The sequence below is a fragment of the Ochotona curzoniae genome, unplaced genomic scaffold (assembly GCF_017591425.1).
Source record: "Ochotona curzoniae isolate NIBS_2020 unplaced genomic scaffold, NIBS_Ocur_1.0 scaffold_4506, whole genome shotgun sequence".
Lineage (NCBI taxonomy): Eukaryota > Metazoa > Chordata > Mammalia > Lagomorpha > Ochotonidae > Ochotona > Ochotona curzoniae.
This window is the reverse complement of record NW_024467119.1, coordinates 43,204,024-43,220,173: the sequence shown is the minus strand read 5'-3', so window position 1 is coordinate 43,220,173 and position 16,150 is coordinate 43,204,024. Positions and strand designations below refer to the sequence as shown.

The 16,150-nt window shown below is 39.2% G+C and overlaps 1 protein-coding gene across 3 annotated transcripts in view; it reads left to right on the top strand.

Annotated features, from left to right (window-relative positions):
* The first annotated feature begins 78 nt into the window (after positions 1-78).
* TBCK (TBC1 domain containing kinase) overlaps positions 79-16,150 on the top strand; it is a 173,593-nt gene continuing 157,521 nt past the window's right edge. For 2 of the 3 annotated variants that reach the window (XM_040967204.1, XM_040967201.1), the window contains exons 1-3: positions 79-321; positions 4,282-4,503; positions 15,880-15,952. In XM_040967204.1, coding sequence (XP_040823138.1) covers positions 288-321; positions 4,282-4,503; positions 15,880-15,952 — 329 coding nt within the window. In that variant the 5' untranslated portion in view covers positions 79-287. The remainder of the gene's footprint in view (positions 322-4,281; positions 4,504-15,879; positions 15,953-16,150) is intronic. The other variant, XM_040967202.1, reaches the window with a different exon arrangement.

Here is a 16,150-nt window from a genome sequence, read left to right as displayed (position 1 = left end):
CGGAAGGCCGGAAGTCAGGGTCTTTCCTCACCGCGGAGTCGCGCACGCGGTGAGGTCAGAAGAGGAGCGGGGCGAGGTGGAGGATGGGCGAGGTGGGCCAGGAGCTGTCAAAGGGCGAGCGTCGGCTTCCGGGCCGCACAGCTGCGCTCTCTCAGTTCGCAACAGAGGCGAGGCCCCGTGCTCCGAGCATTTTGGTAGAAGCCCTCTGAAATGCAGGGTCTGGCGCCCTAAGCAGTAGCGGTCACGCCAGCCGCAGCGACAGCAGTGGGGCTCCGACCCCCTTGTTTATGTGCCCGCCTGCGACCCCGGGCTCGGAGGCAGGTATTGGGTAACCCCCGTGTGTGTGTCCTGGTCGGTGGGGCCAGTGGGAGGTAGAATGCTGTGAGGTGCACGGAGTGGCCCCGCAGCGTCCGCAAGGGGAGACAGTGGAGCGGTGCATCGCCCTGCTTGCTCCTGGATGGTGTCTCCACCCCAGGTCTCCTTCCTAGGAAATTACCCGTTCACTTCAGCAATCCCCAAAGCCACCGCTGCGTGACTGCTCGAAAAGAAGGCGTCAGGAGAGGCCGGACAACCTAGAATCGGCCCCTCCGTGACTCACCATAGAAGCAGGCGTGGTTGGCTTCATTTCTGTTCAAGGTTTAGCGATTAGGTTAATTTTAATCTCCCTTAGGCAGTGGAACAAAGTGAAGCAATAGAGGGAAGGAACTTAAAATTAACAGTGTCTAGTTTTCTAGGCCGGCTCTTCCTTTTTGTATTCCAAATAGACATAACTTTTTTTTAGAGGATGCATATAAAATAATCAGTGTCTTTTGTGGAAGAAATGTGGAAATCATTTTACTTATTGCACCTGCGTCTTTTTCGCTAATTTGCCCGCTACTTTTGATTCATTGTACTCGCAAGTTCACTGAAGGCGAACATTGTGTCTTGTTCACGGTTCTTGGCTCAACAGTCACCAAAGCATCTAGCTTAAAATACGAGCTTCAAAATGTTTGAGGAAAGAATGATTTTCAAGCTCATTTGCTTACAAGGCTGTTTTCTGCATCGTTCCCCCCCCCCCCTTTTTTAATACCAGCTTTGTTTTATTAACCAAGTGTATACAGGTGTGTGTGTATTTTTGTAATGAGTAGCTTTGTGCACATATGTGTAAGGTGGTTAAAGCGAGACACTAATCTCGTGCTAATTAGCGTTGTCTTTCTTAAAAAATATTTCAAATTTTGTTAGTTTTATTTGGTTTTCAGGTGTCGAAGTGTGGAAAGGCATGCAATTGAAAATCAGTTTAGTGTGGTAGAATTGAATAATAAAATGCAGCTGTTACTGCCTTGCCCTTCCCAGGTCGCTCCTGTTCTTCAGTGAAAATCATTTTCCACTTTTTGTAGTTTTAGGTCTATGTGTTGATTAGTAAGTTACATTGTTCTATTGATGTCGACTTCTTAAGATTGTTCATACTATCCACAGCATCTCTACACCTTGAAATGGTTTTTGTATTGGTCAGCATGTGTACCTAAATAATGTATGTAAATCTGTGTTAACCCTACCTTAGTGCATCAACTGCAACAGTGTGTTTGACGATCAGGTAAAACGAGGAAAGTGGTGACAACCTTTCTTCCTTTATCGTCATGGAAACAACCTCCCCTTAAACTTGTACGTTGTACATTGTCTAAAGTTATGTTTATTTCCCAACTATAATTTTTTGCTTATCTGCTTTTTTTTTTTATTCCTCACTGATTACTCTTCCCAATAAGGCCAAATTAATTCTTTCATGTCAGTGGCAAAAAAATAATACTGTTGCTTAGTGTGTTTTATTTTTGAACCATGCACTCATGTGGTTTGTAACAGTTTCGCCTCCATGGCCGGCTGGCTTGCTCCTTCCTTTAAGCAGGGGAGACACTTGTTCTTGCTTCATCCTTTGTGTGAGGAACTTCTCTCCCACTCACTGTAATCGGTTGCCTTAGGTGCAAGGGCTTTCTATGTGATTTCAGCTGATTGCCCTGTATCTGTTTTGAGTAACTGCTTTCCTGGGTTTACATTCCTTGCTCTGATGGGTCAATTACAGTTTCTTAGCCTCACGTTTTTTGTTGTTTTGTTTCTTCCTATGATTTGGCAAAAGGAATCCTAAAACATGTTTGCAAATGCTGTGTGGAGGATATTTTTGTTAGTGTTTACACGGCTATCAGTTGTTTGCTATTGTGATTGGTAGTTGGGCTGAGCAAAGAATCAAAATTATATTCCTATAAGTCTTTACAGTTTGTGGTTTGTTTTTTATATATCAGTAGAAAATGAGCATGTCAGTCTGCTCTTAACTTTTTGGTAGCTGATATATTTTTTTCCTCTGAAATGGTTAAAATTTCTGGTTAGGTTTTGAAAATATTTGGTTATTTGTCCAGCAAGTAATTTATTCTCACTGCAATAAATTCTCTTGGAGAAGCTTAGATAATTGTTGATGTATTAAACTTACTCTTCTTGAAACTATAAACCTTGTAAATTTGAACTTATGTATTTTCTGTCAACTATTGAGGATTTTTCACTGTTACCTCATAATTTGTTACATTTCCCTGGTTTTTTGTTCTCCTGTTATCCTTAAAATTCCTACGAAGTGATTTTTGAGCTTTTGATTTGATCCACTATGTGTGTCTTTTTAATATTTTTATGTGTCTTTTTTCCTATGCTCTGAATTTCTTTTTGCATTACTTCTTTTTGATTTGGCAGGCATATAATTTTCGTTTATTTACTTTTGTTATACTTTTCATATAACCCATTAATATGTTTCTTTTTATGAGATGATTTTTGACCGTATTAAAATGTGCTGACTGGAAGTGATCAGATGGGTGAATTCCGACGGAAGTTATCCTCCTTGTAACTACCAGCTCTGATCAAGATGCAGCGAGCACATTTCCATCACTAGAAGGACGTCTCACTGCTTCCTTGCCCATCCCATCCGTCTCTTCCCTATCCGGGCACTCCCCCTGATTTTTATCACTGTAGTTGAGAAGTTCAGTTCTGGAGAAGAACACTTCGGTGGAGTTGTATCTTCTTTCAGCTGTGCATTCATGATCTTACTTGTGTCTCCTTTTTGTTCAGTATCATCCCTGGGGTGAGTGGGCCACAGCTTGTTTCTTCATTTCCTTCTGGGGTGTTTGCTTCTCATTTTTAGTTGTTACGAAGAGACTGCCAGGGAAAAGCTCATGGACTGTCTTTTTTGACAAGTCATTTCTTGGACAAATACCTAGTTCAAGTGGAATTTTAAAATCATAAGCTAGAGATCTTCTTTCAAAAAAAATTTTTCCAGAGTTCTTATACCATGCATAGTCTCACAAGCAATGTATCAGAGCTCAGTTCCACATTCTCAACACCTGTTACTATTGCGGTCATTTAACTTCCACTGTTTGGGAGCAGCAGAAGTTAGCCTTTTGTGGGTTTGATTTCCCTGAAATTGATGATTATTAAGCACATTCTCATGTGGTTGCTATTTGTGTGCCTTTTGGGGGGAGGGGTGGATACTGAAAACCTGTTTTTTGCTTTTACCTCTGTATGTATTTGCTTGTGTGTTTTGTTATTGAGTTGTAAGAGATTATAATTCTGGATACAAGTCATATAGACAGATACATGTATTTGGTGAGAAAAATATTTAATGTATATCACTAACATCATGCATGTATGCACGGTATTATTTTGGGCTAACACTTTTATTTCTGCCATTTCTTCTGGTGTGAAAATGTTTTATTTTAATAAAAATTGCCTTAATCCATTTTTGCTTTATAGCTAAGAAACCTTTGCCTAGCATAAGCATATTGAAATATTCCCTTACATTTTCTTTGAGAAGACTGACAGTTTTAACTTTTCTGTTTGGGTCTCTGATTTCTGTCATTGTATCAGTAGGGGGTTGTGGTTATTCTGTTTCTCCCATATGTATTGCAGCAGTACCTTGCTCAAAAGAATGTCTTCTTATAAATTCCTCTGCCCTTGTTGAAAAATGTATGTTTTGTATTAAATGATTTTAAAAGCATTTATTTTAAAGCATCTTGTTTTTATGAAATATGTACAGCACACTCAGCTATATGGCTAGATAAGGTTTGTAGTATGGGCATTATGAAGCATACTAACGTGGGATATGCATTTGACGTGGCAGTTAAGATATTTGCTTGTGAATTTTTGGGGTGATGGGAGGGGTAGTTTTTTGGTTTTGTTTGTGCTGTAAAGGGTGTTTTATTTTCCTTCAAGTTGTATGTTATTCATTCTACTTAATTTATGGTGGATCTGTTAGAAAATTTTCTCCTTTTCCAGGTCAACTAGGAAGATCTAGGATTCCAAAGATGTTTCCCTTAAAGGATGCTGAAATTGGCGCCTTTACCTTCTTTGCTTCAGCTCTGCCCCATGATGTATGTGGAAGCAATGGACTTCCTCTCACACCAAATTCCATCAAAATTTTAGGGCGCTTTCAGATTCTTAAGACTATCACCCATCCCCGGCTGTGTCAATATGTGGATATATCCCGAGGAAAACATGGTGAGATTTTCCCCCCGTCTCTGTTTTACATTCTTTCTTTGTAACCAGTCTTAAGTTACAAATACACAGTAGATATTTAAAGAAATCAATGTGCACATGGTGTGTAATGGGCTTCATCCATTTGAGGGTAATGGTTGTGGCTGTCTTCACATGGAAAGAGACACTGGTGAGCTGCGTTGTGGTGAGCTGCATTGGTCTTTCCCTACAGGGTTCCATCTAGAGAACCAAAGTAGAAGTATTTCATCAGGAGGATGTTACTGTCTGTATTAGTACAATCAGTTCTATTTGCAAATAAAAATGCTTATGGTGGCAGGACTTTATTTCGTAATTATTTTGGAACCATAATTGCAAGGTGTTTTTCTGTTCTCAAAATTATATTGAATGCATTTTAGTGTAAAGCATTTACTGTTAAATTAATGTTAATGCTAATTAAAATAATAGGGAGATACAAAAATTGTCAAAGTGATCCCTAGGTTCTCAATAATACATTTTTCTATGAAAATGATAATTTTACACATTCTCTTCTAACATTAAATACCTTCATAAAGCCAAGCAACATTTTGTTTATCTTGCTTAAAGGTAGGCTAAATTATATTTTGACATTGCCTGACATTTCTACTAAAATGTTTCCTCTGAAATTTGTTTTTTAGGAATTGAATAGAAAATATTTATGTAATGAATTTCAGAAAAATTGAGCAGTTTCTTACATGGTTTTGATAGGGTAGTAGTTGTTCTGATAGCCTTTGGGAATGTAAAGGAGAGAATGTTAAAGTATGCTGCTGATAAAGTTGTATCTAGATTAGGCAAGGACCTCTTATCTAGCTGGTAGTTAGCCCTGTGGGTGCCCTTGGCCTTGCGGTCCTGAGGATCAGTCACCAGCTCCATGTCCCATTTCCAGGTTCCTGCAGTGTACACTGAGAGGCAGCAGTGATGGTGCTAGTACTGCTCTGACCCACGTGGGAGAAGTATGTCGGCTTCCCCACTCAAGGGTTTCAATGAGGCCATTAGAAATTTGAGAGTAAACCAATGAGTGGGGTTTATTTTTATTTTTCTTTCCTATCTTGTATTTCCTAGTGTACGTGCTTTTTTTTTTTTTTGCCTCTCTGTCAAATAAACATTAAAAAATTGGTGAAATTAAGGATTTTCAGAGAGGAATGACAGATTTTCAAATGATGTACTAACTTTTAACTGTTGACATGGTCCTAACAACAAAATCTTAATGTCATTGTTGTTATATTATAAAGAAATTTTCATTTCTAGTTATTTTTTTCTAAGTAGAGTTTGAAAAATCACTCTAAATGTATAGCATTTAACACAGGGTGGCCATTCCTCATCCAAAATCCTAAATTCAAAATACAAAGGCTGGGGCTGGCACTGTGGCATAACAGACTAATCTTCTTTCTGCAAGTGCTGGCATCCCTTGTGGGCACTGGTTTGTGTCCTGGCTGCTCCACTTTCCAATCCAAGCCCTTGCTCAAGGCCTGGGGAAACCATGGAGGGTGGCCCAACTCTTTGAGCACCCGCACCTGTACGGGAGACCTGGAAAAAGCTCCTGACTTCTGGCTTTGGACTGGTCCAACTCTGGCCATTGCAGCCATCTGGGGAGTGAACCAGTGATCTGTATTCTTTTTCTCTCTTTTTCTCTTTCTTCCCTCTCTCCTTCCCTCCTTCCCTCCCTCTCTATCCCTCCCTCTCTCTTCCTCTTTCTTCCTCCCTCTTCCTTTCTCCCTCTCTCTCCTTCCCTCCCTACCTTCCCCTCTTCCACTCCTTCCCCGCTTCACCTCCTTCTCCTCTACTTCTCTCCCTTTCCCTTTTCTTGCTCTCCCCCTCCCTCCTTCCCACCTTCTCTGGCTCTCCTCCTCTCTTTATAACTCTGACTTCCCAAGTCAAATAAATAAATCTTTCAAAAAAAAATTCAAGGGTGAAAAAGTTTTGGATTTTGGAACATTTTGTATTTCAGATTTTCAGACAAGGGATATTGAACCAGTAAAGTCTATGGAAACATTGCAAATTTCAGAGGGCTCTAAAATATGAAACAGTTCTGCTTCCAGGCATTTCAGATGGTTGATACCCAACATGTTTATGTAGGATGGGAAAAAATATATGATCAAGATGAGGATATAATAAAGGAAAATAGTTGTCTTCTACCCCATTAGATTTAGGGACTGAGGTACATGAATCAAACTGATAAAAACTAGATTTCATAAGGAAAAAAAACTTGATTTCATTACAAATGTATGCATGAGTTCCCAAAGGAAAGTTACTAAATGAGGAAATTAGGATTTATGGTTTATATACATTCTTAACAAGGGATGATAATGTATGAAGACTAGACAAAGGAAAGAGGATTTTAGATTTCTGGAGCTGAGGGGAATATGTGTGGGAAGATAACTAAGGAATGTATAGTAAATAAATTATTCAGTAAAGCTGATTCTGTAGAAGAAAATAGTTCTCTTCCTTGTTTAAGAGAATCAAAGGCTTTTATAAATGAGAATTTTTGCCACCTTTACCTAAGAAAATTTCTGCTTTTAGACCAAAAAGGAGAGGGCATGGAACTAATTATCTTTGGTTCAAAATTATCTTTATCCAAAATTGTGTATTTTGGGGTGACATACTCGGATAACTTTTTGTGAGGAAAACAAACACATTTCACACAAGATTAGTGCTCTCAGTGAGTATATAGTTTCTTTTGGTGGAGTACAGACTTGTAGTGTTCTTTTTTTATTATTTATTTTAAAGGCAGAGTTGTATTGAGAGAGATCTTCCATTTGCTGATTTAATCCTACATGGGACAGTGGCTGGGCCTGGGCCTGTTGAAAGCCAGGAACTGGGATCTTCTGGGACTCGAAATAGAGACCGGGGACCAAGATGTTGGGCCATCTGCCATTGCTCTTCAGGCACATTCTCGGGGAGCTGGCTCAGAAGTGGAGCAGTAAACTTAAACCAGTGCACATGGTGGTTTCCAGCATCCCAGGCAGTAGCATCACCCATTATACCAACAATAATGCCTCGCTGTGTTGTTCCTGTAAGTCAGGGAAGACGATGAAATCCAGGTGCTTCAAACCACGTTCATAGTGAGGCAACGTATTAACTGGTTGTTGCATCTTTGCCTAGGAGGGGAAGATAATCAGTTGTGAACCTTATAAGCTAATGATTGGGTGAGACAGTAAGACTGCTCTAATAATTTTGGTATAGGGATCAGAGGGAGGTCCATGGACCAGACATTCCCCATCCCTGATGTAGGGTTTTGCCAGTTGCATGCTCAGTGAAAGCAACTAATTCTAATTTATTTGGAGAGGAGACGTGTTTTCTTAATTTGCTTATAGATATCTGAAGACTAATGGTTACTGTAGCCATAATAGACTGTATACAGCCTCAGCCATTTGCCAATAGTCTAGAAAAGAATTTTGGTGTTTCCTTTTGTGAACAAGCTTTATGCTGAAGTATTTTGTTTGATAAATGGCTTCAATGACATTAGCTGCATTTTTTCTTTAATTGGGGAAATCTTTGGAGCTCTTTGCCATGTAATTAGCATACTCAGTTCCTCCATATGGGAACAGCAGCCCCACGTCCCCGCCACCCAGCACAGTTACAGGTGCTAAAGAATTTCCAGTTGTGAGCTTGATTCAGTTCTAAACCCACCCCAAGAAAAAGTCTAGCAATATGATACGTCTTAGTATTTGTAGCTGTTGACCATAAAGTGTCACATCCGCAAATTTGTGGACGTTCTGATTTCTCAAATTCTTAACTATTTACTTAGCTCTTGGGACTTTATTCCAAGTTTTCTAAATTACCCTTGGTTTCCACTGTGTCCGGAAGCCTCTTTGGAGCTTCATTGTATATACTTGGATCAAAGATGAGTTTTTTTCCTCCAGACTGCCTTTTCTCAGGATAATTGATTCAACAGTCCTAGGTATTCTGCAGCCCTCTCCCACCCCCCTTCCACTTCCTCTACATGGTGGTCCCCTGAAAATACTGAAGGAGGGTGACTTTCCCATAGAATCCCCTCTGTGGAATACTGTTGGTGACATTGTATGTGTGCCTTCTTTTCAGTTACCAATGGCAGATAGGAACTGATCCCCTTACATACCATAATCATTTTTGCTTATCAGCATCATTTGAAACCATTCCAGTCAGTCCCCCAGCCACCAGTAATCACTCTGCTTCCTCATGATTGTCTTGTTGGTAGAGCTCAACAGTCCTTTTTGTGAGGGTAGTATTGATCACAGATATTTGTTTTAAATTCATATACTTAAATCTTGTTGCCTGAAATGGAAAGACCAAAGATTGTTAGAAGACCAGGAAATTTGATTATCTTGCTTATTTTGACCAAGCTCAGCACTCTGGAAATTTCTGTGTAAATACCTGAATTAGGGTTAGTGTTTACGTAAAGGTCAATTGTTTAAAAATATCCTATTGTTTTCAGTTGCATCTAGCTTGAAAAACCTGAGGAATTTCTACAAAGTGGTACCCACAGTGGGCATTAATGTCTCAGGGACATCATACCACATGCGTTGGGTTTGGACTGCACTTAACTGCGTCCTTGAAGAATTTTTACTTTGTTTCCAACTTTCTCTGTTCTGTTCTTGCTGTGAATGTAGCTTCTCACTGACAGTTGTCGTTCTTCCCTTTCCCCTGCTTACTTGGCACCATGTGCAACATGTGGTATGTTTTAGTAACATTATGTTTTCATTTGTTGTGTTACCTCAGGAATCAGATTTTCACTGTTTTCTATATATCATTCAAAATGATTCAAAATGATACTATTATCCTGCCATCTCAGTGTCATGGACTTTTTAATCTCAAGAATAATATACATCTTACCAGAATTTGAGACTTGAATTAATTTTTAATAAATGGAAAAAGATATTTTTTGAAACATTTATTTATTTTTATTACAAAGTCAGATATACAGACAGGAGGAAAGACAGAGAGGAAGATCCTCCGTCTGATGATTCACTCCCCAAGTGAGTGCAACAGCCGATGCTATGCCGATCAGAAGCCAGGATCTAGGAACTTCTTCCAGGTCTCCCACACAGGTGCAGAGTCCCAAGGCTTTGGGCTGTCCTCGACTGCTTTCCCAGGCCACAAGCAGGGAGCTGGATGGGAAGTGGAGCTGCCGGGATTAGAACCAGCACCCATATGGGATCCCGGCGTGTGCAAGGTGAGGACCTTAACCATTACGCCATCATGCCGGGCCCTGAAGAAGATGTTTTTAAAATAAAAAGCCAGTAAAGCATGCAGACAGTTAACAGATGTAGTCTTGTGTGTTTGAAATTCAGTAGTGTTTAGGATCCTTCTTTATGATGAATGATAGTGCATCCATTTTGTCCTTGGCGATGGTTATGCAGAAGTTTTTAAGTAATTTTTGGTAAAATCAAGAACACAGTTGTTTGAACCATGATATTTTAAACAAGTGGAGAATGGTAAGAGAAAGATCTGTAATATATTCCATATATGTATCATATGCATTTCAGCTAAGTTTTCTTTAGAGTACAAGCAGAAGATATGCATATGTATGTATACATGTGCATATATATGTGTAACATACTTACATCCATAAGTATCTGCACACACACAAACAAAAGGGGACGGGGGAAAGAGTTTCAATTAATGCTTGCTTGGAGTTGGCTGGTGGAGTTGTGGGCACTAGCGTGGCAAGTTTGCGATCTGTAGAACAGGCCATCAAGAAGGAAGAGCTAAGGGCCCAGCACAGTAGCCTAGTGGCTAATCCTCACCTTGCATCCACTGGAATCCCATATGGGTGCCGGTTGGTGGCCCGGATGCTTCATTTCCCATCCAGCTCAGAGGATGGCCCAAAGTTTTGAGACTCTGCACTCATGTGGGACACCAGTAGAAGCTACTGGCTCCTGACCTCAGATCAGCTCAGCTCCAGTTGTTGTGGCACTTGGAGACTGAGCCAGTGGATGGAAGATCTTTCTCTCTGCCTGTCCCTCTCTATGTAGATCTGACTTTCCAATAAAAATAAGTAGATCTTAAAAACAATTAAGAAGGAAAGTTTAACTGTTTAGCTGGGACTGAGGCTGAAATTCTTGGGCAGAATTTTTTTTGAGGAAGCTGCAGTTCTACTCTTAAGGCGTGTCAGCCGAGGCAGAAATCACTAAATAGTCAAGACTCTCTCCCTTGTTTAATTGTGGGCTTCATAAGATACAAAATATCTTCATAAAATCTAACATAGTCCTTTAAATCTATGGTCTTCCTGCAGCCTCGCCAGGTCATTTGATAAGTGAGCTCCTCCAAGTCCTGGTTGGGAGAAGCTGGCGCAGTCCCAGCCAGCTGAGCCTCTGATGCGACGCTGGCACTTGGGGAGTGACCGGGAGACTGAGGATCTGCTTCCTCTCCGGGTGTGTGTGTTTCTCCTCCCCTCTGTGACTCTCTTTCCAATAGTGGTTAATATTTTTAAGAAACGCTACTTCTTATTTAAGATATTTTTCTGGTAGTTTAAATACTTTATTTTTTTTTTAAACGATCATCTCATTTTGATTTTCAGCCTGGCCCAATCTCAGCTTTATGGGTGTTTAGAAAGTAAATCATCAGGTGAGGTTACTCTTTCTCTCTCTTTTTTTTTTTTTCTTTTTCACTGTCACTCAAGTAAACTTTTTTTTAAACGTTCTCAATATCCTACCTGTATTTTATATTAAATCATTAATGTAAATAAAAATAAAATATATAGAAGCAATGATTCAAGGAGTTGGCGTTGTGGCAAGCCCGCTAACCTGTCAGCAGCCTGTCGTACCTCCACTTAGTGTCTCCAATGCCCCACTTTGTTTTTTTAAGACTTATTGTGTTTTATTGGAAAGGCAGATTTACAGAGAGAAGAAGAAACAGGACGAAAGATCTTCCATTTGCTGGTTCACTCCCCACATGGCTGCAGCAACTGGAGCTGAGCTGAGCTGAAGTCAGGGACCAGGAGCTTCATCTGGGTCTGCCATTCAGGTGCAGGGTCCCACGGCTTTGGGCCGTCCTCTCCTGCAACAAGCAGGGAATAGCTGGAAGGGGAGTATCCGGGACACCAGCCAGCACCCATATGGGATCCCTATAGATGCAAGGCAGAGATTTAGTCATACTGGGCCCCAATATTCCAGTTCTAAGCTAGCTCTGCTTCCAATAATGTGCTTGGGAAAGCATTGAAGGATGGCCTCAGTATTTGGGACCCTATCCTTATTGGAGAATCAGATGGCCCTCCAGACTGTGCCAGCCCTGGGCTTTGGAACCATTTGAGTAGTAAACAGGAGCATGGAAAACTTGTCTCTCACCACCCCCCCCCATCCTCTCTCTCTCTCTCTCTCTCTCTGTCTGTCTCACTCACTCACTCTTTCTCTCTCACTCACTCACTCATTCACTCATTTTTTCTCCCTCTCTCCATCCCTGACTCTGGGAATTATGTGTGTATAAATTGCTGTCACATAGCCTTCAAATAAATATTGGAAGAATACTGTATTCCAATCACACTTAAGATATTCATAGTTCATGCTTTTTGCTCCAAATTAGTAAAACAGGTTTTTTCTTCTAGCTCTAACGCTTTGCTTTTGATTTTTTAAAAATCCGTTGTTTTATCTCTTGCTTAATTATATATTATTTTAAGTTTCTTCTCATTGACTTTATTCCTACAGTTCAGGCTAATCATACTACTTGCTACTTGGCAGTCACAAGTCTTTCTGACAAGGAAGATTTTTCCCTAGTCCATGAATGTTCTGCTCTCTAAAGTTCAAATCCATGTCACATTTGTTTTTCATAAATGATGCCACTGCATTGCTGATTTATTTTTGGCACATTATGATTTCCAAATACTTTATTTTGTGAAAGTATATTGTTTTTATAGCAAACAGAAGTTGTTTTCATATACTGATCCAGGGTTTCAAAAAGATGATTCTCTAATGACTTTTGAGAGAAACATGTTCGTGTTGGAAACAGTGTTTTGATATTCATTCCTTGGCCTCAGGGAGAAATTTCCATACCCTGCCAAGTGTTCTGGATTTTCCATATTAAATTAATGTTTAAAAGTTGTGTAGAGGGCCCGGCACGATAATGTAGCTGTTGAAGTCCTCACCTTGCATGCGCCAGGATCCCATATGGGTGCTGGTTCTAATCCCGGTGGGCTGTCTTCCCATCCAACTCCCTGCTTTGTGGCCTGGGAAAGCAGTTGAGGATGGCCCAAAGCTTTGGGACCCTGCACCCATGTGGGAGACCTGGAGGAGGTTCCTGGCTCCTGGCTTCAGATTAGCTCAGCTCCAGCTATTGCAGCCCTTGGGGAGTGAACCATCAGACGTAAGACCTTCCTTTCTGTTTCTCCTCTTCTCTGTATCTCTGCATTTACAATAAAAATCTTTTTTAAAAAAGTTCTGTAGAATCTTTCACCATTGGCAAATCCTAATTGGTGATACTTTTAAAAGGGTTCCGGGAGAAACCTGACGAAGATTAGTCAAGTGCTGAACAAACACTCCTGAACATTCCTCATGATATAGAGACTATGGATATCCAGTAAAAAGAGGGTAGTTCATGAAACATGCACATTGTACTAAAGTTTGATGATTTTCTCTTATCGTAAAATCTGTACTACTGAGGTGATATTAAATTTAGACAACAAAACCTCTTTGCAATGTTTTATACAGGACAAAAAATCTTTGTTTAGTTTATGATTGTGATAGATGGGGCCAGTGGCACAGTGGATGACGCGTCTGAGTTCGGATCAGAAGATTATGATTGTGCTGAAAGTTAATGCTTTTGCATTTCTAACGGCTGTTTCAGGTCTTAAGTTGATTCATTTAACAACTATACCTATGTAACATGCCTGTTTCAGCTGATGGTGCAGGTGTGCAGTATTAAATGAAACCAATATTATTCTTGCCAGTGCAAAACATACTGCTTAGTAGAGGTAATATTGAACAAAAAATGTATACATATCCTTCAAAGAAGTACTCCATAGCAAAAGCACGGTGTAAAATACAACACACGGTAGGAGCAGGAACTGGTTTAAGAGGATGGAAATGTGTTCTTTGAGGAAGTCCCATTTATCTGAAGCCTGAAGAATGAGTAATAAAAGCTATCACTTATATGCCTTCTATGTATCAGCTCCTGTTGTAGGTCTTTATATATTATTTCAGAATTTCAACCTCCCAACAACCCTGTGCGAGTACTATTGTTTTCTTCATCTTACAGAAGAGGAAATGTGACAGAGAGAGGTTAACACACTTACCAAAGTTCATGTAACATGAATAACAAAAATTGGGGCTTGATTCCAGACCAAAGAAATCTGTGCTCTTGATCTCTATGTTACATGGTAGCAGTTTCCTGGGAGAAGAAATTAGGGGGAACATTATGAGCAATAAGGAACCCTGCGTGCAAGTGTGTGTGCTAGGGCGGAAAAGGGGAAGTGAAGTCAATGTGACTGAAAATTTGATGAACTTCTTAAAGATTAAAAAAAAAAGCAGGAGCTCCATATCCAGGCTTTTTATTACTATTTTATCACTTAGGCTTTGGTGTGAAAATATAATGGAAGAGAATAAGGTTTAATGTGAAAAGACATATTAAAAGATTGTAACAGTACTCAGATGATGCTGGCTTTTATCCAGATTATGATAGATGAACTAGTAGTATGTATTCTGGGAACATTTGAGAAATAGAAATAGCAGAACTCATTGCCTGGCTTTGTGAAAGGGAAATGACTCATAAGTTTCTACTTAGAGCAAATTGCTAGATAATGATACCAAGGAAGAAAATGCAGCAACATCCCCAAACCGATACAGAGGTACTGGAAACAGTTCAGTTTGCGTGGAAGAGATGCTGTTCTAGTCAGCAGACCAATGGAAGGGAGTCAGGGAGGTGTAAGACAAACTGACAGATACTCTGGTTTCTCTTCAGATCGTATAAATCTTACACTTTTTACTAAAGAAAAATTGACAAAATGTGACAAGATGGAAAGTGGAGGAAATTAATTTTCTATATTTGAGTTTTCAATTTTTTTTATCACTAGAGAGCATTGCAGTTTTATTACTTGATTGGAATTTAACTTTGCATGTTCTTTATTGATTGAAGAATATAAACTTCTATGCATTTTTTTCTTCATTAAATAACCCTTTAAATTTATTTATTTGTCTTATTGGTTTCTGTGGACTATTCCCATTAAATTGCCTATCTAGTTTAATCTTCAGCTGTTTAATTTTACCTTCTTTTTATTTAATTGAACTTACATTTTAAATGGTTTGGTTTTGATTTTTCAGATTATATTTATTATGCCGCCTCAGACAATTTCAACTAACCTGTTATCTGTGATAATATCTGACTTTATACCTTATGTGACTGCTTATACCCCATGGTTCTTTCCTCTATTCTCACATGTGGAGCCATACCTTGCACCAGCTGGTGCTGAGTTATATTATCATATATATATATCATATATATCAATTATGTTATATATATGTTGTTATGTATCTCATATATATATGTATCAGATCTCTTATTCTGAATGCCCTCCTTGTCATCTTTTGCGTTACCATTCTTCTCAAGCACATTATGTATTTATTTACTTATTGTGTCTCAATTTTGCATATTTTGTGTTTATGTAATTTAGTACCAACTTTTTCTAAATACAACATCCCAATTTCTTTTAAACTCCTAAAATAACTTTATTGAGTTCCCAACTTTTTTTTGTTTGTTTCTGGGAATGAGGGGCGAACCTGTAGGTTAATTCTGTCGACTCTGCTTTGTCAGACATTGTGGTAGTTACTGGAATACTGTATGATGGAAACAGAAGCCGAGGTGGAGCCTTCAGACTGTGCTGTCACTCTCAGAGTGGGACTTGGGGTGTTCAGCATTCCACCACGTTGTTCCCTGTGTCTGCTGCCATTTGTGTTTGATTGCAGCAGGCCCCCTGATGTTAAACTAAGAACAAGTTGATTTTCTGTTCTTTGTCCACAGTCATGATTAGAATACTTCTACTTCTTTCAAGTTTCTACACTCAGTTTCAAAGGCCTTGTTTTTGAAATAAGTAATCTATACCTAGCTCTACAATTTCTCCATCCCTTCAAAATTTTCTCTTTATCATCATCTAATCTGTTACTTTTTCCAAAAAGTAACTTTTTTTTTAGAAAAAGTCACTTCTAAACAGCCATTCCATCTGTTTCTCGGGAAGCACATAAGGGAAGCTATACAGGAAAACACAATGAAAAACCTATTTTACTTTAATCTTGTTTGATTACACATTATTCTACTTGGTAACGATGCGATTGATACAAGTTTGGAAAGATCGTTTAAAGTACTTCTATATGTTACTGTCTTCAGTGCTATTTATTTTTATTATTAAACTATTCTATTAATCAAATACAAAGTAGATTTTTTTGTTTGTTTTTTACCCAGAAAGACTGGTTGTGGTGGCCGAACACTGTGAACGGAGTCTGGAAGATTTGCTTCGAGAAAGGAAACCCGTGAGGTACTGTGTAATAGTACCACAATTAAATGAATATTAATACAATTAAAGGAATGAATTGCAAAGCAGACATTTTAATTTTTTTTACATTTTATTATTATCATTTTATGATACAATTCCATAGGCTCCTGGCATTTCCCATATACCCTCCCCGTATTCCTTCCCCCCACCCCACCTAGTTCCTCTATATCCTTACTAAAA